The sequence below is a fragment of the Aythya ferina genome, assembly GCF_964211825.1.
Source record: "Aythya ferina genome assembly, chromosome: 5".
NCBI lineage: Eukaryota > Metazoa > Chordata > Aves > Anseriformes > Anatidae > Aythya > Aythya ferina.
The window spans coordinates 49,952,013-49,975,608 of NC_140301.1; the positions used below are offsets into that span (position 1 = coordinate 49,952,013).

At 37.9% G+C, this 23,596-nt stretch overlaps 1 protein-coding gene across 1 annotated transcript in view; it reads right to left on the reverse strand.

Moving 5' to 3' along the window:
- Nucleotides 1–19,000, reverse strand: part of LOC311437293 (uncharacterized protein) — a 44,170-nt gene extending 25,170 nt beyond the window's left edge. The window contains exons 1-5 of the mRNA XM_084520331.1: nt 18,849–19,000; nt 17,396–18,085; nt 16,581–16,851; nt 15,643–15,790; nt 14,565–14,805 (exon numbers count right to left, since the gene is read on the reverse strand). Of these exons, the coding sequence (XP_084376457.1) occupies nt 14,565–14,805; nt 15,643–15,790; nt 16,581–16,851; nt 17,396–18,068 (1,333 nt within the window). The 5' untranslated portion in view covers nt 18,069–18,085; nt 18,849–19,000. The remainder of the gene's footprint in view (nt 1–14,564; nt 14,806–15,642; nt 15,791–16,580; nt 16,852–17,395; nt 18,086–18,848) is intronic.
- Between the last annotated feature and the right edge of the window lie 4,596 nt (nt 19,001–23,596).

A 23,596-nucleotide genomic window follows, 5' to 3' on the forward strand; every position in this document is an offset into this window, starting at 1 on the left:
GGGCATGTAAAATACATTTTTGATGAATATATCAGCACATGGAAATCTACCTATTAGTAGGACTAGTGTTTAGAGCAGAAACAACCTCTGACTGTTTAGTCATCAGCAGGATTTGTAGTTTTTACACGAAGAGGATGTTGTGGGTATGCTGATCACCAATCAATGAGAGGAAAGGACAGATGAATTTAATGACTGAACAAGCAGAAGTGAGAGCCACTTCCATAGAAATAATTTCTGTAGACAAAGTGATATTCTGATACATATTCGGTAGGGTTTTGTGGACAGGCTCTATGGGATGAAAGTAACCATTTCAATTTCAACAGTGGATAAAGATTCATGATGCAAATAAATATGTAGAAACCCTGGCTGTCAGAAAAAAAAAGAAAGAAAGAAAGAAAGAAAGAAAAACAAACAAGCAAACAAACAAAAAAAAACTGAACTCCGCCCCCCCCCCCCCCCCCCCCCCCCCCGAGAAAAGATTAATGAAAAGCTGAAAAGCCATTGAAAAAATAATACATCCCTTTGGGTTTGTTAGGATCATTACCTGTGGCTGAAAATATTGCACAGACAGATGACTGAGTTGTATGAATTAAACAGACAGGTCACTAATTCCACACAAAAGAAATCTGAAATCCACTATTTTTCACTACTACTCAAGATGAAATTGGTCTGTGGTACAACTACACCTTGAAGAATAAGCACATTACGGAATATTGAAACAGTGTAGTCCTAAAGGTTGTTTCTTCTCCATGGGGAAAGAATAGGGGGCTATATACATGTAGCTTTCTTAGCAGCTTCTAAAGCTGTTTAACACAGCTTTGGTACTTGGAAGTCCTATAGGTAAGACAAAGGTTAGTGTACCTGGATGCTGGAAGTCTAATGAGACACATCAGCTTAATGAGAGAAGTATCTCCAGTATAAACATCTATCTGATTTACTTCTTTATTCTTCAACCTAATCTTTTGAGTAGCAAAAGTGATTAAAGGTAGTTTAAAAGCAACTAACTTTGCTGACTATGGGGAGCCTTCTTAAACCTTTTCTTGGTCAAGGTTTTCAGGTCCATACTATCCCATTCCTTTCTTAACAAACTTACTTTTGAAACCTTCAGTTTGTGTTTCTTCGTGATTTCTGGTGGATCAGAATGGTTGGAGAATAGCTTAGTAACACCCAGCCCCTGGAGGAATGTCTCTAGGTTGTAGGTGCCAGAGAAGGACGTTCTTGGAAGATGTAGATGCATCCTCTTGTTGAGTCTATCAGGAAGTGAAGGTGAGTCATTATACTGTGGCAACATCCTGGAGAAGTTGCTAGAAGTCAGTGACTAAAGATTCTTGTGCACAAATACAAAGGAATTTACTTAATTTTTTTGCTGGTTGGAGTGCAACTGAAAAAAAAAAAAAAATCTGGGTGAGGGAATAGGTGAGTTACTTTTACAGTGAGGCTGAACTCAGTGGGCCATGCACAGTTTACACCACCTTTACAAAGGTTCTAAGACTGAGGAGTCTCACTCAGTGCAAACGTGCTTTACAGTAGTGCATGGAAGACAGCAGTGCTTTGAAATGTGCAGTGTCCAGAATGAAATGGGCTGTGGTACAGATCTTCACACCTCTTTGTGTTAAACTTAGAGTTTCCCAAGCAGGAAACCTGTGCAACAACACAGCCAGCTGAAAAAGAAGATAGAAGGAAAGAGACTCAGTGCTGTAGAGAAGAGTTGTATACAAGGGCTGGGAGTAATTCTGGGTTCCTTGTATGACCAAAGTAAACCCAACCAAGCATCAGTACTGTGAGTAAACTGTCAGAGACACAAATGCAAATATTTTGCCTGTTCAGGCATTCATCTGTATTATTCTCTTGTTGAAAATCAACATGGATTGGTTTTGAAACTTTTAAAATCTGCTTTTCTGCTTCAGTTACCACTGTTTTCATGAGATGCTGGCTTGAAGTCTCTTGTACAAGGAGGTCAGCAAGAGTTCTGCAAGCCAGCAGCTGGTCCACTAGAGGGGCCCATATGTGGTGAGAGTGAACCTGCAAAATGTGCCTACAAAGACACTTAGATTTATATCTTAGTTCATTCCTGACCATATGACTGTATTCACATTCAAGCCATTCACACATACTCCAAGCAGCTCTAATACAAGCTACCTAGTTCCCTTCATCAGCAAAAGCCCAGCAAGCCTTGCAACCTCTGGCAGCCCAAGCTACACCCTGCTGAATTCAATGTCCACTCCCAGAACCACTCTATATAAACATTTCCTCAGGCTGTTACACAACTCTCCTGTTATTTTGGACACAGAAAGAAAAGAAAAACAAACAAACAAACAAACAAAAATGATGTCTCAAGGCAGCAAAATGTCTTCCTTTGCCAAGGAGGTCTAGGAGCGAGGGCCTGTAGAGCAGACACAGACACCCTACTCCAGAAGATCTATAACATTCATATCACATATCTAGTATGAATATGAGCCACTTTCCATCAGCTGGCTAAAGGGGTCAAGGCTGTCTTCATGTTCTGTCCACAAAGACAGTATACACATTGCCATAGTTTACCAACACTTACCCCAACACCAAACTGGAGATTTGCTGAAAGTATTCAGCCAATGTGGGATTACTGAGGGGGACCCTGGAGCAGGATTCAGTGTTACACTGAAGAACCTACCTGGACTATGTCTTGTATACATGGTTGTAGTCAGATTTTTCCATTAATTTTGATTCTTAGAACAGAACTAAAAGGTCTGCCTGCCCCTGTCCTTCAAGTCTGCAGTCCTTCGGAAGGGAAGGAGGATTCATGGAAGATATACCACACTCAACCTGGTGATGATTCATTTAAAAATCTTCCCTGCTTTTCTTTTCCTAAAAATATTTGTCTTATCCATGTTATCCTGTTTGACAGAGCCTGCATGTTCATTTATGCTGTAGCTGGAGATTAATGAGATCTCTAAATCAGGAGATTGCTAATTGAATGAGTCTTTAATATAATAACTTGCAGAACTTGAATTTCAAAAACTGACTATGGCAATTACAGATTATGAATGTGATTGTTAAATGTGATTGTCAAATTATCCAGAAGGAACTTAGATTTATGATTCTTACTGTGTCCAGGTAGAACTGGGATTTGTATGTCAATCAAACATAATACAGCAAGAATTCAGTTCCTGACTGCCCTTAAAATCATGTCTGCAGGATACTGAATTTCATATTTCATAGTTTTAAAATGCATTCAAAATTTACTTCAGTTTTCTCTTAACAGATACCTATCCAAAAATCACTCTCAAACAGAGAAGCACACTGAGAAACAAAACTCTATTATAAAGAGATGAGACAAAATGTTGTATTACAATTTTGACATTGAAAAGCTTCAGAGATAATACTTTGTCTCTAAAATCTCAGTAAAGAAGGTATATAATTTCATTTTCTTTCATTCATTAAACCATGTATAGAATTTATGGATTCAAAGAAAAACTGATATTTATAAAAACTGAAATATTTCTAGTTATCTCTGTCATGTAGAAGGCAAAATTATTATACTGGAATGGCTGGAAACAGAGTTTCTATATCTATGTTTATAAGCCAAAACAAAAATGTCTTCATCTGTACTTCATGCTTAGACTTGGCAGATGCCTGAAAGAAATGCTAAGGTGCCAAGCACCTTATCTGTGGGCCAATTCATGTTTTTAACCACGAGCCCTGCTGTGGCTTAAAGTGTATAATTCTAAAAATCCAAATTTGAAAACTACAGTTACAATAGTGGAAAGTTCAACTATAGAAAGGTCTTATTGGTGTTAGCTATATGTAATTTCACCTTTTATTAGGGTAGTAATGATTGACTTTAAAAAATATATATTTTTTTTACAACAGCAGCTTAAATTTTTACATCAGGCATGCAAACACTGGATCAATTTCTGCATGCACTAAAATGTCTCATTGGCTTGCTTGCTCCATTTTTCTCTTTAGCACATTTGCTGAAGAAATACTATTTGTCTCTTAGCTCTAATATAAACACAGCTTGCATGTTGCTCTTATCTGATGTATCATGTTTATACTTCTTTGGGAGACAACCATGTTGAATTTTGTAATTGATTTTAGAGAATAGTCTCATGTTTTTGTTTCATTAGGGCTGTAATTGGCAAATTTCTGCAAACAGTCACAGTGGCCATTCAACGAGCCATGCCTAACAAAGTAATAAGGTTTAATTAGCCCCATCTAATTTGACAGTTTGCTGCTGGCACACTATCTGTTAGTACAGCTGGTTAGCGATGCATGTATGTGTATGAAATAAAGATCACTCCTTCTAAGTTTTCTTTGATTTTCAGGTATTACAGTGATTAAATATTGCAATTTCAAACTGTTTTCCCATACAGACTTTGTCTCCCTTGACTGTCCAATTTAAAAACAGGTCTCAGTTAATAAGATTAAGATGTGCCTCATTTTGCACTTTGATAAAGGCTGTTTTAAAGCCAAACATTGGTAATGCCTATATCAAATCAATATTCTAGTTGCCTAGGTACGTGAAAAGTTTAGATCATCCAAGTAACCACAATCTATGGTCAAGACTATAATAACTCCAACACGTATCATTGTGTCAGAGTAAAAAAAAACCCTGAGCACAGCACAGAGCTAGGCTTCTCAAGGCAATGTTAGGCCTGCACAGAGATAGTCACAGGTCTAAGTTTACAGTTTCTTCACTTTTAACTCAGAAATTATACTTTTGTTGTTGTTGTTATTCACATGTCAATGTTTTTCAACAAGAGTAGGAAATTGCCTTATATGAAATTTCCAAACCCATATTTCTAAGCCAAGGTTTACCCATTTTTAGATAGGGATAGTTTAACCCACAATTACAATTAGTAATTTGAACAGAGAAAGGATAAGAACTAAACCTATATTCAATAATCCTGGCTAGTGCAGCCTTTCTGTGCTTCCCAGCAAAATTCAAATGAGCTTTGTGAACATCATGCAAAAAAGTGGGCAAATTTCATAGAAACAGGAGTAAGAAGTCAGAGGTGTGAAGTGAGATCCCCAATGGAGTGACTCCATGGAGCATTTGCATGGGGGGAAACTCAGCCAGGGGCCTGGAAAAAGACCTAGCGTAGAGCAGAGAGATAGAACTGTCAGAAAAATACTGAAGTAGAAAAGAAAGAGATATGAGTGTTGTGCTTTTCTAACAACACACATGCATCCACTCAGTAATAAAAGCTCAAAATTTGTCCAGGTGTGTTGGCAAATAGTTTCTTCCAGCAACCTTTAAGCCAATGAAAATGGCAAAGACATATTAAAACCTGAGGATCTTAATCAAATAATAAGACATGATATTTCTGGAATTATGTCTCTCTGAACAAATATTTTACTTTTACCCATAGTCAACAAGTGTGTAAGTGTTTTTTTTCCCACATTTTTATCTCTATGAAATAGAATCTTAGAATCAAAGTCTAGGTTGGAAGGAACATCCAGAGGGCACTTAATATAACCCTCTTCTCAAAACATGTCTAATTAGGTAGGGTTCCTTGAGGACTTGCCTCCAAGGATGGAGATTTCACAACCTTTTTGGGCATCCTCTTCTGGCATTTAACTCATGGATAAAAAAAAAAAAAAAAAGTTCCTAATTAGAATTTTCCATATTCAAATTGATCATTGATTTTCTCTTCAGTTTCTGTCCACTTCAGCATCATGCTTCTCTTTGGCATTGTCCTGAAACTTCTGGATTGTCATTTATAGCCAGTACATTGCCTTTATTCATCTGGACCTTGCTTAGCAAGAATTGAAGGAAAACCTCCATGGCTCTCTTGCTCCTCTGTCTCTGCCAGGTTTTATGTGAGACCTTTGTGCAGCAAAGTGCACGTGAATACTTTTGCCCCAGAAGAGCATTGCAGAGGCAGTGGAGAGGCTCAAAAGAGAGAATAAGTTGTTCTTGCCACCTTCCTCTGCTGTAAAAGATAATGACCTCCTGTAAGACCTAATGCAAAGTCAGTACTGCTGGTGGCTACCTTGAGATGAGCCAGGTTTCAACTAAATTGTTGCTTTCTAGGGAGTTGTCAAAGTATCTTACAGCTTTCAAGCTGTGCTAATCACTGGTGTAATCAGTGAGTATGTGGGAGTGCAGCCTAATCACATAGAGGACCTGTTGTTTACTGGCTGCCATTTACAAGGTAATGAGGAATGGAACTGACAGCTTGGTAAGAAAGCATCATGAGAATTACCCATCACTTCATAAAGTATCATCAATATTTTTTTATGGAGGTTAATTTTATGGTGGTTCAGATGTATGAGTGAGCTCAAAGACCAGCATGCAAACAATAAGAGAAAAAAGGTTTAATTAATGTCTTTGAAGTATTTTCTAAAGAAAGACTGGAACAGCCATTAAATCCACAGAGTGCCAAAAATAATTCCTCATTTATGCCCACAGAAATGAGATACAAGGCTTAGGTCTCAGTGGTTAGTTCAATGTTGCCAAACTCCATGAATACCGAAGTGTTTAGCAAGGCTGTTTTCCCCTTAAACTTCTCTTGACCTTTCATCATCTTTCTCCACCCAAAGTCCACCTCCATCCAAAGCATACATGTCAAATCCCAAAGTAGTGCTTTGGAAAGAAAACAGAGCTGGAATTCTTGGGGAATCATGGGAAGAACCATTTTTGGAATAAATGTCAGTAAAAAGGAAACTAAATAAACATAAAATACTGTTAAAAAATAGGAAGATGGGACATATCAGATCCTTTCTATGGCCTCTGAACTAATTTGCATTTTGCTGTGCTGAATTAAATTAAGATTTTTATCTGTGATGTTTTAGTTTGTACAGAACAACTACAGAAAGGAATGTTTTTAGAAGAGAAGCTAGTATTAAAACTCTGTGTGTTTACCCAATTGTGTTTTTGTCCTTCTATTTTTCTTCATTTCTTTTTAGTGCAGAAAGTGAATTATTGCTGTAGGCAACCTCCACATGTTATACTACCCAAAAACTGGCCAAAATGTGAGTCATCTGAGATTGGAATAGCTCTGAGTTTCATTTATAATTCATAGGACTTCACTGAATGAGTTGGATGCAAATGAGTCTAAATTAAACACTATGTCTAACTCCACTGTACCAGATCTACAAAGTCAAAGAGAGGTAACCACCACCTCCTCAAGCCTGGCAGAGAACAGGCCTTGAGCAGATGCTGAGGTGGCAATTGCTGGCAGATAGAACAGCTATAAATATGTCTCAGAAGAGAAACTTCATTTGCTGCAGTGTTCTATAACTGCAGCACAACTTGGTGCAGAAGACACACCCCACACCCTCACCCCACACAGTACACTCCTCCACTTAATTCCAAAATAAGGAAGAAGGAGCAAGAAGCAATTATGACACATCAGCTGCCAGTTCCTATGCATGAGCTTGCCTTGGAGAAAGAAGTTCAGGAAGCTTGCCCCAGAGACTCAAGGATATACAAAAGCTAGATTAAAACCTCTTAAAACCAAAACCTTAAATATGCCATACAGTATGCAAATAAAAGACAATGCAAACAAGTGTCATATAAAAATGACACAGAATTAGAAATCCTAGACAGTTAACAGAAGGGTCAGAATCTTTATTCTGAACATTCCCAAGCTGTAATGCTTTAAAGACCTTATATATCCAGCATGAGGGTCAAACCCAAGCCAACTTTTGCAATCCAAGCAGTAGAGAAGCAACAGCACCACTGCATTTGCAAGTGAGAGTCTCAGCCAGAGCAAGCCTGTGTCAAGGAGAATCATCTCATGGCACTCTCCTTGTCCCTGTGTAATTGCTGGGCAGGAGCCTGGGTCAGTAGGAATATGACGGGCTGAATATGGCACCTATGTTACCTGGGGATCAAACAGGAGGCAACTGATCTGAACATGTACTGTGTGACTAAACAACATCTAACAGGTTGGGGTGAAAAGTGCAATGTTAAGTCTTTTTCCTGGCAATCATTTCCTTTGATTTCTTTTTTCTTTGGCATCATTTTTTTTTTTTTGTCTTATTTATGCCAAAAGCTCTAACATTCACAAATTAAGTTCCAATCAAGCATTAGAATACTTAAAGTCTATGTTGCACACTGGCCTGCCCAGGCAGATGAGCTAATTAGCTCTGGCGTACTGCTGGCTGCTCTTGCTTCCCTACCTCACAGAAACTGCAAGAGGAATCTCATCTTGTGCCTCTGCTCCTCACAGCACCACATGGACATCTTGGACATCATGGTAATCCCCCTTCTACCTGCTCCCTTGTACTGCTGTAAACCTGGCAAACATCCCAAAAGTAAAGAATAGACTTCAGCCTTTTTTCATGTAAGAGCTGTGCTCTTCAAGACATGACATGCTTCTTCACAGAAACTCAAAGAGCACGTCTATTTACTAACAATTCCAAAAGAGCAGATAGTTTCCTGCTTCATGTTCTGCAGAAAGGTTATTTTCCTTTACACCATTGTCAAAACCACCCCCCTACAAAGGGGAAATAGGAAACTGTTAGGAAACTGTACCCCAAGTAACACAGATAACATGGGCTCTAGCACAATTGTTATGCCCTCTTCTACTCTTTGCTGTCTTGCTTGAACTCCATACAGAATAAGAAGGCAAAAAGAATCCTGGAGGTTGTATATCAGCTTCTGAGAAAACTCTCTCCCCCTCTCCCCTATTTTCTTTTTTATTATTATTTTTTAAATACAGGCATCTAGTGGTTTGCATACTGTTGAAGATACTGTGATAATAGTCTGTGACATATTTTTCACTTAACTCCTAACAAAAAATTTCACGTCCGCTTAAACTGGAGAAATCTCATAATAAATGTCAAAGCCAGCTATCCAGAGAGAATAAGAGATATGAGGAATGTGATGGAAAGCCAACAGCCTCAGCTGAAACATGATTTGTTCACGGAGCCATGCATTTCTGATGGACAGTGTAAACCTTCTTTCTGTACAGACTGAATTGATTTGTGACAGAAATTGTTTCTGACATAAAATGGTTTCCGGTTTATAGTGATCTCAGATTTTTGGACATTGAAGCATGTTGCTATTCCTGGAAAGGTGAAGTAGGAAGAGCTGAAAGCTCTGTAACCAGCATCAGAGGACATAATCAGGAAGCAGTTCATGGAAATCAAACTGATCTTCAGGAAAACGTCTTGCGAATCTTTGTTTGGCAGAAAGTTGCAGACAGCATTGGACCAGGTAAACTTCAGCATGCACAGGAGGGAAGAAGTTTCAAATGAGATTTTAGGAGTGAAACACAACAGTACTTCAAGTGATTGTCTGTGTGCATCAACATATAATTATAACACTCATAAGCTGTAATGGGTTTACGTGGCAAGGTTTTGGTAGCAGGGAGCCATAGGGAGAAAAAATATCATGAAATAAGTAAGACAAAAAAGACTAAAATGTTGTATTTGAAGAAAAGACATACAACTCTTTGCCAAGGATTTGCAGGAGTCAAATAACCACAGACCTTCCATCCTGCCCTACAGATATTTTTTCTCCTGGCCACATGACAGAGTATAAGCCAAGATTCTAATGTACAGAAGAATTACTGAGTTAACATTATGAATCTCCATTCAAAGGGGTTGGAAACGTTTCTGTGAAGTGCATCATTTGTTTTGTTCTGGCTTTTGCCGTTTCTTAGCAGCCACTGATTTCCCAGCAGTGAAAAATCACCAGGTTCTTTGAGAGCTGAGAAATTCACATAATATTGCCTAGGAATGACTGTTAGTTACAATGACAGTTGCTAGACTCTCCGAATATATAATGCAATATGTGATATCTGACTTAGAGAAATCAGACACCCCCAAGAGATGAGGCTGGGACATGACTGGTACCAACAAATTATTTTTTCACAGGGATGATTTTTTTCCCCAAAAAGAAGATGCTGTGGGTGTGCTGATCAATGATCAACACCAAGCAAGACATGTTGGCATTAAGCAAAGACTCCTACCCCACCATCCCTGAAGTATCATAGGGTCCATTCATGCCAGAACTTCATAAACCTTGCTAATTTTTTACTTTGTTATTGTGTCCTGAGAATGACTTGCAGAAAGAACAGTACCATGCTGTACAGGAATATAATATTCAGGATCAAAACAACACTAACAAGATGTGACTGTTACAACTACAAAGGTGATTACCTTGTAAAGAACCTTAACTGTGGTATGATTCTGTGATATCTCCTGTCTGATGAGGATACACTGACATTGTATGCACCTCAGCTTTGACAGGAATTTCTTTAAGCAGTCTCTGCCTTCTATCATTATCAAAATATGGGTTCCTATTTGTGCTTACGTTTACCACAGCATTAATCAGTCTTTCCAGTAGAATATGCAATTTGCTTTTCAGACCCTGACCTTTAAGGCTGTTGGCTATGTTACATGCCTTTAGTTTCTTCCTAGCTGATGCCACACAGCACTGGGAAAAGAGACCTGTGCATTGGCACTAACCACTGGCTGTTTGAAATATGTTATTTTCCTCGATTTACTTCAAGTATATTATTACCCTCTTTGCCCCCACACTTTTCTTCTAGTTGCTTTTTTCTTCTTTTATGACCTTTAGAACTACTCACAATTTCTGTTGGTTTTCTTTCAAATCCCTTTTAATTTAATGTATTTTGTGGGTAAAGGTTAAATGCATCTCCACCATGGATTAATCCTGTTTTTTGAGCTCCTTATTTATCTTTTTGTATTTTGCTTCACTTTTGTAGGTAACTCTTTACTAGTTATGACAAAACAACAAATACACTCTTTATTGCTATTCCCACAGTGCTTTCTTTCCTCTTCTTATTTCAGAGAGCCATTCAGTGTGTGCTGCACCAAGGCTTCTGCTGGACTGGCATTCTTCTATGACTGTTAACCCAAAATAGCCTTTAGAGGAGACTACAAAGTCATACAATCACAATTTTCTTTGAGAGTCCACATACACATCACTGAGGCTAAGGCTCTGGCACACACATGGCTGTGTGTGCTTCCACATCAGATTTGTGTGCAGGCTTCAGAGTAAGCTGGGTTAGAGAATGTCCCTTGCACTTTGTCCCTTAGGTGGTCCATCAAACCAGCTCCATCCTCAAGGAATGTCATGGCATTTAAGTGGTATGAAACAGCACTAGCAAAGAACAGCAGAAGTTCTTAAGTAGCTCAAAGAAAAGTCTTCCCCCTCCTGCACTGAAACTTCTTGATCGTGATATTCAGTCAGCAGACAAATCAACAACAACAAAAAATCCATAAAAGAAGAAGGAAATAAATAGTTGACTGAAAGAAGAATCACTTCTCTGAACAAAACATGACTACACTGAATTTGTAACAACCTCGAGGCTGACAGTTTTGGGGGCTTTTATTCAATTCTTTATTTAACTCACTATTTAACACCCAAATATGCCATCTGCTGCATATTTCCAGTAAGAGTAATTTTCTCATCTTTGAGGAAACAAACAGGGAACCAAGGAATACACCTGTATACAGCTCCTACTCCTATCTGAAGATGATTTGCTACCTACAGCAATTTCATGATACTTTTTGGATATCCAATTAAATCAGTGATAATTTAGTATTGCAGAGAGTTCTAATGATAGACGGTCTAAAATTCACATAGTCTTATTTAATTTTTAGACAAGGTTTCCCAAGTATAAAGCATGATCAAGGTATGCTTTTATTCAGGGCTTGGATCCTGGCTACATTTTATCTGATCTTGAAAGCTGACCTAATACTTCTAGAAAGCCAGGGACTAAACTCAGAGTATAAATAAGACAATCCAGTGCATGTGGACAGAAGGTGTTTTAAATTGCCTTAAGGATTCTAATAAAAGGATAAGTAGCTCATAAATATTAAATAGTTTTGAAGTGGAAAACACACTGCTTGGACATACTGGAGAGCTGTAAGTATTGAAGACATTATATGAAATTGTCGGAACATTCTGGTCTTTTACTTCAAGGAAGGTACATTATAGCTGGAACAGGTGTAAAAAGATGATATTAGGAACACGCAGGCAATGAGAAGATGAAAAAGAGCCAGGACTGGTAAAAAGCATAGGCTGAGGGAAGATAAAAATGAAATCTGTATATACAGAGAAGGTAACATCTGCAAAAGAAGAGGTATTTCAGCTGACAAACAAGAGTGGAATAAGAAATGGAAGGGTTTAAATTGTCCAGAAGCAAACTGTAGTTAAAATTAAAGGAAGGTTTATAACAATGAGAATAGCAGGGATGAAAACACAAACACCCTTGCCTCTAGCCCCTATATTTTAATGCAAAATTTAATCAGTTAGTGAAAGATATGACATCGTGAATGGCATACAATTGTTTAAAAACTTTTTTTTTTTTTTTTTTTTTTTTTTTGCGGGGGGGAATAGGTTATACATATTTCAAGATTGCACTTTTATTGGAGGAGGGGAATTTAACAGCTTTCTGAATTCAATAAAATATACAATTTATGTTATATAAGCATAGTTCTATGCAAATTCTAATTAAGCATCCTACTTATTCTTTATGCTTCCTTTGGGAAAATAATGTAGGGAAAGGTCACACTCTATTAGAGTTTCACAATATATCTTGTAGTGTCTTTTAATACCTAAATGGCAAAGAAAAACAGCTCATTCTCCCACATGCAGCTTGAGTTTTCCTCAATAACTTTTAAGTAGGTTAAGCATCAAGACTGCTTCTCAAATAAAATCTGACTAGCAAAATATCATTTTTATTTTTATTTTTTTTTTTTTTCAATGCTAGCAAATAGATACTATTGATCTGGGGTTCACAAGGAACAACAAACATAGTGTCTCTTGGTATTTGCCTATGGAGTTATTTGTCATTGCAAAGCTGGACTTCAGCATGTTGTCCTGAATTAGCCCTAAAATTTGCCAAGAACTTTTAAGTGATCTTCTCTAGAATTTCTTTATGCATGTTATACCAAGATTAAGTACTTACATGTATATATGTCTAGTAGTCTGAAGCCAACAGCTTTCACTAAGTATTGAATAGACCAAATACAGCTATCAGAAAGGAAGTTTTAGCATTGTTTACATGATTTTGAAAAGAATTTTGAGTGTGAACATCAAATGTTGCTCGGCTGACATGGAAAAGACTTTTCTATTGCTTATCAGCATACCTACACCTACAAATTACTAACATTGATAGCATTAATTTAATGTCAGAGAAAATAAAGATCTTCAACCAGGATAACCGTGTTTTAGAAATATTATAATTTTTATTTTTGTCACAGACATTTTAAGAGACTAAAGTCTAAAAATTTGCCATTTGTATTTTACTTATTTATTTATTTATTTATTATTATTTATTATCTTTACCAGTTTGAGTTATTCTATAGCAAAAGATATAATCAATCTGTAATTTAAGTGCTTCTATTGGCTTTCTTATTTTAATAGGATGTGTTAAAGATGCTAATTTTAAAAAGCAAAAAATAATTTAAATATTTACTGCTTTGTGTTTCCTTCATTTCATAATCACACAACTACCTAGCATATCTGGTATGTTAAAATTCTATTGACCAAGAATCACTATAAAGCAACATAATACAATAGCAATAAATTAGGCTGATGCATCTTTGAATGAAAAATGATAAATTTCAAATAACTGTATGTCTTTATTCTATACAGTAATCCACTGTTAATGCTTAGAAAGTGACTTATCAAATATTACCTGCATTTTGCATGTGTGTCTATGATAGCTTTCTGAGCTTAATGCAGGTTAACAGAACCTAGGAAAGCATTATTCTTCCCAGTGAGAAAATAAAATTTTTCTGTAGTTACAATTTTTCATTCCTCCTCTACCACAATCTGCCATATCTAGCTGGAAAGCATGACAGTGAAGGCAGCATCAGTAGGAGAAATGAGAAATTACAGTAACAATAAATCTGTAAAAAGAAAACTAGTGCTATTACACGGACTGCCCCACCATTTATTTTATCTCAGGGCAATACCCCAGTAAAACAAACCAACTTTCTTGTCTGCATGAGGAAGGCTTCCACAAAGGAGACAGGGAAGCAAGCTAAAACAACCTCCCTGGCCAACCCTTTGCATCATAGCGTATTCCAATGCCTCAGTAAGTGATCTTGCAACGTCATTCCATTAAAAATAAAAACAAACAAGCAAACAAACAAACAAACAAACAAAAACCCAAACAAACAAAAACCAAAATACCAATATTGAGGAAATATGCATTTAAATCAGTTATCAAAGATTGGTGGGTTAAGCTGACAGGACTTACACCTCCCATTTCCTTTTCCCCATTTCCCTTCTCCTGCCCTCCCACACACAAAATCTGAGTGTACAGCAATAGCTACATCATCCAAGGGACTTCAGCCCACCTCACATACCCCACTGCAGCATGTCAGGAAGGGCTTCTTACAAAAAAAGGTGGAAAGGGGACTTGTACTTCATCAATACTACAAGCTGTATACAGTGGTAGGCAGGGGAGAAATACCAGTGTCTTTTGGACAAGGTAAAAATAGTTTTTGTCTTTTAAGGGATTAGAAATGTACATAATGATAACAGTTGTAAAACAAGCACTAGTACACAGTGGTGTACAGAAATGTTTTACTGTATCACAGGAATTAGCCAGTAATGTGAAAAAGTGCATGTCCTCTGGCCAATCAGTTACTTTTCAGAGGGTTTACAATTTTCCCTATGAAGAGGACGGTGCGGGTATACTTATCCACAATTGTCAGGAGAAAGGGCCTATTGAATTTGATTCGAGGTGGACGGGGAAAATCGCCAGATCTCCAGGTGATCTCCTTCACTGTGGCTCCCGCTGCTTCAGTGCCATTCTCATGAACACTTAGCACAGCTCTGTGGATCACCTGCAAGGACACAGAGCAAAACAACCTCCAGCTGACAAGCTGGAAAGGGGAAACTCCTCTGGTGACCTGGGCCAGCTCTCCAGACACGCATGTGGCAGCTGAGACCCACCCTAGGCACCGTGGGATGGGGGAAGGGAAGCCCCACTAGGGCCAGGGTGGGGGTTAGGGTTGGGAATGGCAGCAGGAGGGGAGCCAGGCCGCCACCCTCTTTAGTCTTGCCAGAGAACTCTGCCTGGATTGAAACCCAGCAGCACCAGCCTGGGGAAGGCCATCACCAGCCCTGCCCTTCCCACCACAGCACCATCAACTGTAACACCACCCCTGGTAGCCTCTGTTAGCTGTATGTGCAGAGAGCAACTCTTGAGCAGCGGACAGCCAAAAAGCACTCAAGATGACTGATGACAAGAAGTTTGGGTAGTAAAGAAACATGGTAATTTGGCCTACATTTGTTTTGCATTTGGCAGCTTCATGTGTTATCAGAAATCTACCCTATCATCTAGTTGAAAAAAATAACTTTTTGGGAGCACAAGAAGGGCAGGAATAATAGCTTTTTACCCTCTCTAAGGGGAGTGAGAGGATATTTTACCAAAGTTAACATGCTACCTTTAGATAATTTTTTTTTTTTTGGTAGCCAAAAGAACATCTAATGATATGTAAGTCTTCTTCCTCATCCTTGAGCCATGTGTGCATAACCCCTTCTGTGCAAGTGTGGCTTCAGTTTTAGCAATGGTATGTCTTCCCTTGCCTCCAGACTAGTGGCTGTTGATGACTAAATTTTGCTTCAGAGAAACTGGGATAATCTTTTCATATAATATTAATGACAATTCCCAGGAACAGGCAAATCATGTGGTCACTGTGTTTCATGTGCTGACTTACTTTTGAAAGTATCAGTCCAGGCTCCTCAGTAATTCCTGACAGATCAGCATGTTCAGTAAATAGATCAGTCATACCCATTTGTTTGACTATCTTTTTCACATCATAGGTACCAGAAATAGAAAATTTTGGTATGTGCAGATGTATTTTTCTGTAAAAAATAACATACATAAGGACAAATTTTCAACTAGGTAATGCTCTTCAATAGCTTCACTTTAGTGACAATTCTCATTTATTTTTCTAGATGTTATAAGTTAAACTGAAAGCAGTATCAGGGTTCAAATAACACTTCTGGACAGTATATCCATGTAATGTAAAGTGTTGGAGCAGTATAAGCCCGTATTAACCTTCACTTTCACAGTGGGTTTCAAAGAGTTGCCCAGTGCGATACAGCCCCATCAATTCTGCTGCAAACAGAGCCTCACTAGGAAGCAGGTGTTCCTCAAAAGATTATAGCTAGTTATACGTTATACCTAAGGCTGTTTGAATACAGAACAGGGCCTAGGCCACCACAAAAACAGCTTCAGTAATGGTGAATGATTAAAATTTCCTTTTACACACAATACTGCAGATACCACCTGGCTCTCAACACCCCAATACCCACTTCAGAAATAAAGATAATAATAATAATAATAATAATTAATAATAATAAAAACACACTAAAATTCCGTTTTAGTTTCACATTGCCCATATGAGATAAGTGCCTATTAACTTCGTCAACTTGGTGCTAAGCAACTTGGTTTTCACTACCCAGAACTGTTTTTCATTTTTCAACTAAGAAAAGGGAAGTCATGCACAGAGAGGGACCAATAAGTGAACAGAGTTCAAGAAAATAACCTGCCCTTTAATGTTTTGTCTTGGTGAGACAAACATTACTAATGTATACATGGTTACATTACTGATATAACATGGTCACATCTCACCCTAGCAAAATCTCTTACCTGTCTTGGAGGAACTTTACCCATTTGGACATGGTCCTTTTCAAGAGAGCATCTTCCACCTGTTTCATCTTCCCTTCATCAGGCAAAACAAATAATGCTGCAACATTTCCATTGTAAGGTATCTGAACCAGCCAACAGGACAGCTCTTCATCAAAGTAATTTCTGTAGTAACCCTTCCGATACATCATGTCAACTTTTACAGTTGTTTTCTCATCCACAAAAAAATCCTCTTGTTGTGTATATAAAGCACTGAAGGGTTTCTCCCAATGGGCTTATGACAAAAAGAAAAATAATTCAGTAAAATACAAAGAGGAATGGTCACTATGAATAAAACAGGATCTAGTCTCACAGTCTTCCTTTGGTTAGAGCAAACCTATTTATTTATTTATTCATGTTACTGCACCCTTAGCTGTTCCAGTATCACAGCTTTTATTTCCAAGGTGCTTAAAAGCAATTATGGATAATACTGAAAACATCGTCTTTCATTAGAGCATGAGTCTATCAAAACATTAAAGAATTTACCAAGCACAGCAAATATGTTTGTTAAAAAAATCCAGTCTTTTACTCAACCAAGTGAGGACACAGACATTCATGCTGACTACACATGTACATGATTTTATAGGAATAATTTCCAGATAGTGAACATGGGTTCCTTCAACTAAAGAAACAAAACAAAAACAAACAAAACAAACAAAAAACAACAACAAAAACACCCTTTTACTAGAAACTATAATTTCTTTCTTTTTGATTTTCATTTCCTGTAATAAGCAGTAAGCATCTAAGTTACAACCTTAGCACCCTTTGATATTTCTTACCTTTAAAGAAGACATAGTTAACAAGAACCATTGCAGTGAGAGGATCAAGATTTTCCACTAATTTAAAAATTTTCCCATTTGTCTTTTCCTCAATATAACTGTTGATCTGGTTCTCTGCACTAGAGGAGTTGTTAAAGTCAGTAGAAAAGACTTCAGACTCATAAAAGCTTTTGACATCATCCAAGAACTTCTGTAGTGGTTTTAACATGTCTTCTATAAAAAGGACATTGCCCAGGCTCAGCTGGAGATCACCATCTGAACGGTTCAGCATGTGGAGAAGCTGGCAAAAACCTTCATGTATTTCCTGCTCCTGAGTCTTTTTCAGGTTAAAGGCAAGCCCTTCCAGAATCTGCGTCAGCGTTGCTGACTTGGCACCCAGTGCCAGCATTGCAAAGGAAGCAGAGATGCTTATGGGTGAAAAGAAAATATTTTGATCAGTTGCCTCGGATGCAACCAGCTTGTAAAATGAAAATGCAAAATCAGCATTGCTGGGAGCTATTTTGACAAAAGTTTTGTTTTTATCTGGATAAGCTACTTCCCCATGAGAACTGTGACCTGGGTAATATACTCCTTTAGGATCATCCTGCTTATTGCGGTAGTGAGGGTGCTGATGACACTGGGCAGCAGCATACAAACCAGCCAGTAATAAACACAAGGAGAAGGTGGGCTTCATTTTCCTTTTAACCCCTCCTGGAAAAGAGATAGACACACTGAATATGGCAGGGAAATTAATTTCTTCATCCTTGTGTGCTCCAGCCATGTAAAATGAGATTCTCAGAACATACCTGTTCTCAAAAATCTCTCACTTTTGTTTCACTTTCCTGATGCCAGGGATCCCCAGAAAGAATGTGTGGTAACTATGTGCATTACTGAGCACTCTCTCAAAAGATGCAATGTTGTTCATAATAACAAGTTTTAAAAAAAATAGTATAAAACTGTTTTTTGGTTTGCTGGTTTGTTAATTTTAAATTGCAAATAACTGGAAGTTTTTGACCTTTTCCCCAGAGAAAATGGTGGAAGCTGGATTTACTCTTGATACTGCAGGATGGCTGTTGCAGCACTACTAGTCTTTCTCTTTTAATCAAATAAATAGATAGTTACATACATGTTAAACAAAAATGTAATATAAACACAGATCATACTTTTAGGAGACAAATTACAAAATGCTTATACAATTTTCTCAAAGATAAAATTGAGTCACTGTGGCAGTGAAATCTCGTTATAGATATTTGTCGTTTCCAGAATAATTTTTTTTTTATTATTATTATTTGATTACTTAAAGTGTCTTCTTTGTTAGCAGGCAGTTCTTGCTGTTTTTTGACATGTTTTGAATTTTTGCATAACAGACACACCGCTCTGTTTACATGTGAAAAGCGCTCCTTCCCGGGCAACAACATAACCCCCCAAACTGATGTGTCCAAGTGATCCAAGAGAAAGCTGAAAGGGTACTTACAGTGCTACAAAGAGGACCTTGATGAGTTCATCTGATCTTGTCTGCTCCTTGCTCCCTTCAGTACCATTAAACAGGATTAAGCGGAGTGCCCCCGTTAATCATTAATTACTTCAAATAAAAATTACCAGTGAGGATGCACAGCAAGCAGTAATGGCATAGATATTATGGACAGTTCATTGAGATTAATTGTCCAAGCCAATATTGCTGGATGGTGGGGTTCTGAATGATAGGGAACACATCTCCTGCTGCTCCCATGCTTGTGGGTTCCTGTGACAAGCCTTCTGCGTGGGTCTGGTGGGATAGCTGTGCCCTTTGTGGCTGGAGAAGAACATGGTGAATTCACGTGAAGGCCACCCATAGCAGCCTGGGTCTGGCTCCTGGGGACAAAGGTCCCAGTGCAGCTCCCCAAGAAGTGCAGCCTGCCTGCCTGCCTGCCTTTCCCAGCCTGGTCTCAGGGGGACAGCAAACAGGACAGGGGTGCTGCCAGACACATAACTCCTCTTGTCAGGATTTCAAAACAGGATTAAAAAAAAAAAAAAAAAAAAAAAAAAAAAAAAAAAAAAGATTTATAAATCCCTTCTGCCTTACCATACTCCCTTTTTGACTCCATATTTACTGGTCTGGGGGCTTCTTTTCAGGGGAGCAGACTGTATGTAAGTGGTGATGGTCTCTAGGTTTCTTTAGTGAATAACAGCAGCTGGCAATGTGGCTTTACCACCCTTGGGAGACATTGCCAGTCAGTGCAGCTGCTGCCCCATTACTGCTGGACATCACCTGTGACTATTGGTGTGGTTGGTTAAATTCTCTCCATCCTTTTAGAAACAACACCAATAAGAACACCACAAACAAAACAAAACAAAACCAAAACAACAACAGGACAGCAAGTGCAAGGACAGAAAAAAAAATGTGGAAGGAATAGGGACTTGGTAGAAAACTCTCTTCTATCAGCTTTGTTTTGTGAAAGGCCTGGGACAGCTGGAGCTCTAGCTCCAGGAGAGACTTGGGTGCCTGGTCAGCTGCACAGCAAATCAATTCTAATTTCTTTGGAGCAACAATGGATAAGCTAAAAATTCCATCCTGGGAACACAGACATGTTTAAGAGATCAGTTAAATATGTGCCAGATAAAAACGTATAGACTATGCATACCTGATTGTATTGACACCTCCCAAAACATACTCAAGTTCCTTATGTTTAATGAGTGACAGGGCTGTGGTGGGAATACCTACTTGGTACCTTCTGGTAAACGCAATTGCCTTCTTGGGGAAGGCAATGAGGAGGTAAGGTACCTTCTGATGCTATCTAAGAACACAAAGCAGGAAAGAATGTTTATGTTGCTTTCAATAGAAACAAAAACAAAAACAAAACAAAAACAAACAAAGAAAAACTAATTTATTGTGGTTTATAGACATTGTGAGATCAAGGAATAGTAATTCAGGAATATCGTGTTGCCTAGCAAGTATCTAAGCCATTCACAGAGAAGACTTCATTTTCTAGGTTTCGCTATGCCAAAAAAACACAAATATATAAAAGATAATGCACATAATTCCTTCCTTACCATAAAAGACAGGCAAGACTTTTCTTTTCTATAGTCAAACAGCAAAAGAGGGCAGGGAACAACATTTTCTTATTGACATCGGCAACACTAATCTTATGTTTGCTGACCAAGTGACTGGAGCACTTGATAATTTGATCTGGATACAAGACCCTCAAATCTTATGAACAGTTCAACCTGAGAAAATCAGACCCAAACAACCCATACTGCAGGGGAATAGCTAATCCTCAGGCTGCAAGAGATTGACAAGAAAGTGAAAGGAAAACAGTGCCCAGTCTTCCCTCTGAGGATGTTTTTCCTAAAAATAAAATGAAAGTTAAAAAATACTTAAATGAGTTGTGCAGATAATTGTTTGGATTTTTCTGCTTATGAAACACACACAATATGTACGTGTAGAAATACAAATAGATCCGTAGGTATTCATATGGCTGGGGAAAGATCAACTACTATGACATGTTAACCTAATAATGCAGGCACAAGCCTGGGAGACAAAAAACCTTAGATTTCTATCCAAGAACTACCCAAGCATGTTGTTGAATACACATAAGAAATAATGCCCCTAGGAATTGTTTTTGAATGTGATACCTGATCGCACAAGATGTGTGTTACTAATTCTAACCGTATGAGTATTGTATGAGGAGTTCTGCTAAAGATAATCATTATCGCTGCTAAATCAGAACCTGTGGCAAAAATTAATGCATTGTGACTTGAATTGGACAAAAACTGAAGAAATGTTGTCTCTAATTATGAAGTTTTATTAACAGAACTATAAATACAAAAGACCTTTTCTTCAAGCACTTGAAAAATTGCACATTTTGTGGATTTTATATTATGAAATTCCCATTCTTTAAACCAATTTTTGCTAATAGCAAAAATATTTTTCCTACCATTTTATGAAGTGATGTAAAAATATTTTAAGCTTAATCATTAGGATTTTGTTGAAAGACCTGAAAATCACATCAAGTGTAAATGAAAGGAATAAAAAACAGAATATATTAAAAATGAGGCAAGGAGATAAGCTGATTAGGCTGTAAATACCCAGGCTGAGAGACCTTCACTCTTTCAGAGAAGTCATCATCATCAGAATGGAATAAGCCATTAGATATGGCTATTTTATATTTTAGTTAAATGTAGACTCCTTTCAGCAAGCTGTGGTGAGGTAGAAGAACTTGTCTTTACCTGATCTCATAGTTTTATGTTAGTTTAGTATCCAGCTCCTCATTTTAGGCAAACCATCCCTTTGTCATCAACTTCAGTAGCGTCCAGCCAATAAACTAGCCCAAAGAAATTAATGAGATTAAAATTCTGAGTTTATCCCTCTGTTCTGTTCTAATGAAGATTAATAGCACAACGTCAGTGCATGGTACTGATTCACATCACATTAAATTTTCATAGTACAAATGTTCGTGTACATTATTCTCCCCACAAACTGCACTCCTAGGCGGGGGATCCCTGCCATGTGCTCATTGCTGGCTGCTGCGAGCAAAATTTACAGCAGCTGAGACCTGCCTGCCATCCCCACAGCAGGTACAAACTTGGATTTCACTGATTTTCACATGATAGTATAATGTTTTTTCAATTTCCTAGTTCTCTGGTAAGCCTAACTGCTATTTGGCAATGAACTGCAGTGTTATGGAGGTTAGCTAAGAGAAGGCAAGTGGCTACAGACATGAAAATCTGAGGCTGTTTCCTTTGGAAACCAAGCTGTTTGTTTTGTTTTCTTTGCATTTGAGGTTAAGAGTCACACTTTCTCAGCTTACACAGTTCATGTGACTCAATTTCTCATTATCTGTCATGAATATTTTCATCATCCTTACATTTACTTATGAAAAAAAAATAGATTTTATATATATTACATTTCAATAATATGTCACTCCATTTTTATCCCTAGCTTTACTTATATGTGTTCTCCAAGAAGCTTATATTTTAATTCAGTTTCTGTGGCATTAGTTGATAGATACTTTGGAAGCAGGGAATTCCTAATTGCCTAACACTTAACACTAATTCCTAAATGCCTAACACTCCTGAATCTCATATGTACACTAGCTACCTGATAAAACTTATTGAAGAACTGTAATAAAATTGGTTTGAGTGAATATGCAGTTAGCAAATGCAAAAATTCTTGGTAAAAACATGGTACATAAAATACAATTGCTTAGATGAATAGTGACTGAAAAGCATCGTTACGAAGAATCCACCTTGGAAAAGCGAGCAGACTATAACTCCATATATAACCAATCTGGAGCAAATTAGCCAAGAAACCCTTCAAATTTAAATTGTTTCTAAGAGACTTTCAGCTCTAAACTAGACTACTGCGGAAGCACTTTGGAAAAGCTTTTCCAAGTTTGGAATGGTGAATTACAGAACTGGAAAATGATGAAATGATGCATCTTTGAACTGTTGTTCATTGTATGCTTTGGACTGAAAGTTATTTGCTTACCAAAGAAATGCAGATGACCTAAGTTTCCACTGATTTACGCTCAGTATAAAAACTAGAGTCACGGATATGTAGCACTGAAAATTCACTTTCTCCAGACAAATATATTTTTAAGCTAGAAGGCACCTGCTTACAAGTTAGATTTATCTCGTGCCAGTGCTACGTAATGGGAGAAGGACAACATGCTGGTTACTTCAGCCTCTAGCAGAGAGCTTGTACAATGCACCTGGGTAAATATGGGTCTTTTCTGACCTTTTCCTATTCCATTTGATTTTATCCTCTCTCAACAAGAAAAGTTTGAGGTTTGCAGTGCAAAAGATGGTTGAGAGCTTAAGAACTTCCATTCAGTCTCATTGTCCTGGGTCTGAGCACTCTCCCCCAAAAGTGATCTGTTGCGCAGTGGAGCACTGGGAGAGGTGCATGTGGAGCATGTACAGGACTGATAGATCTTTGGGACTGCAGGATCATCCTGCAATGTCCACTCTACATACACCACTAGCTGTATGCAGAACCATCTGCTTTCTTTGGCTTTGAAGCTGTCTCCTCCATGAGAAGCTAGGGGCATAAGAACGCCCCTAGCTTCTGCATTAGATGTATGGTAAACTTTCAGTCTTCATCCACATATTCTGCTCCACGTTTATATTCCCCCCAAGATATTTTTTTCCCTAGCTAAAGATCTCTCATCTCAAACAGGAGCTATTTCAAAACTTTGATTACCCTTAGTACCCTTTTCTAAAGATGTTTCAATTCTCATATAT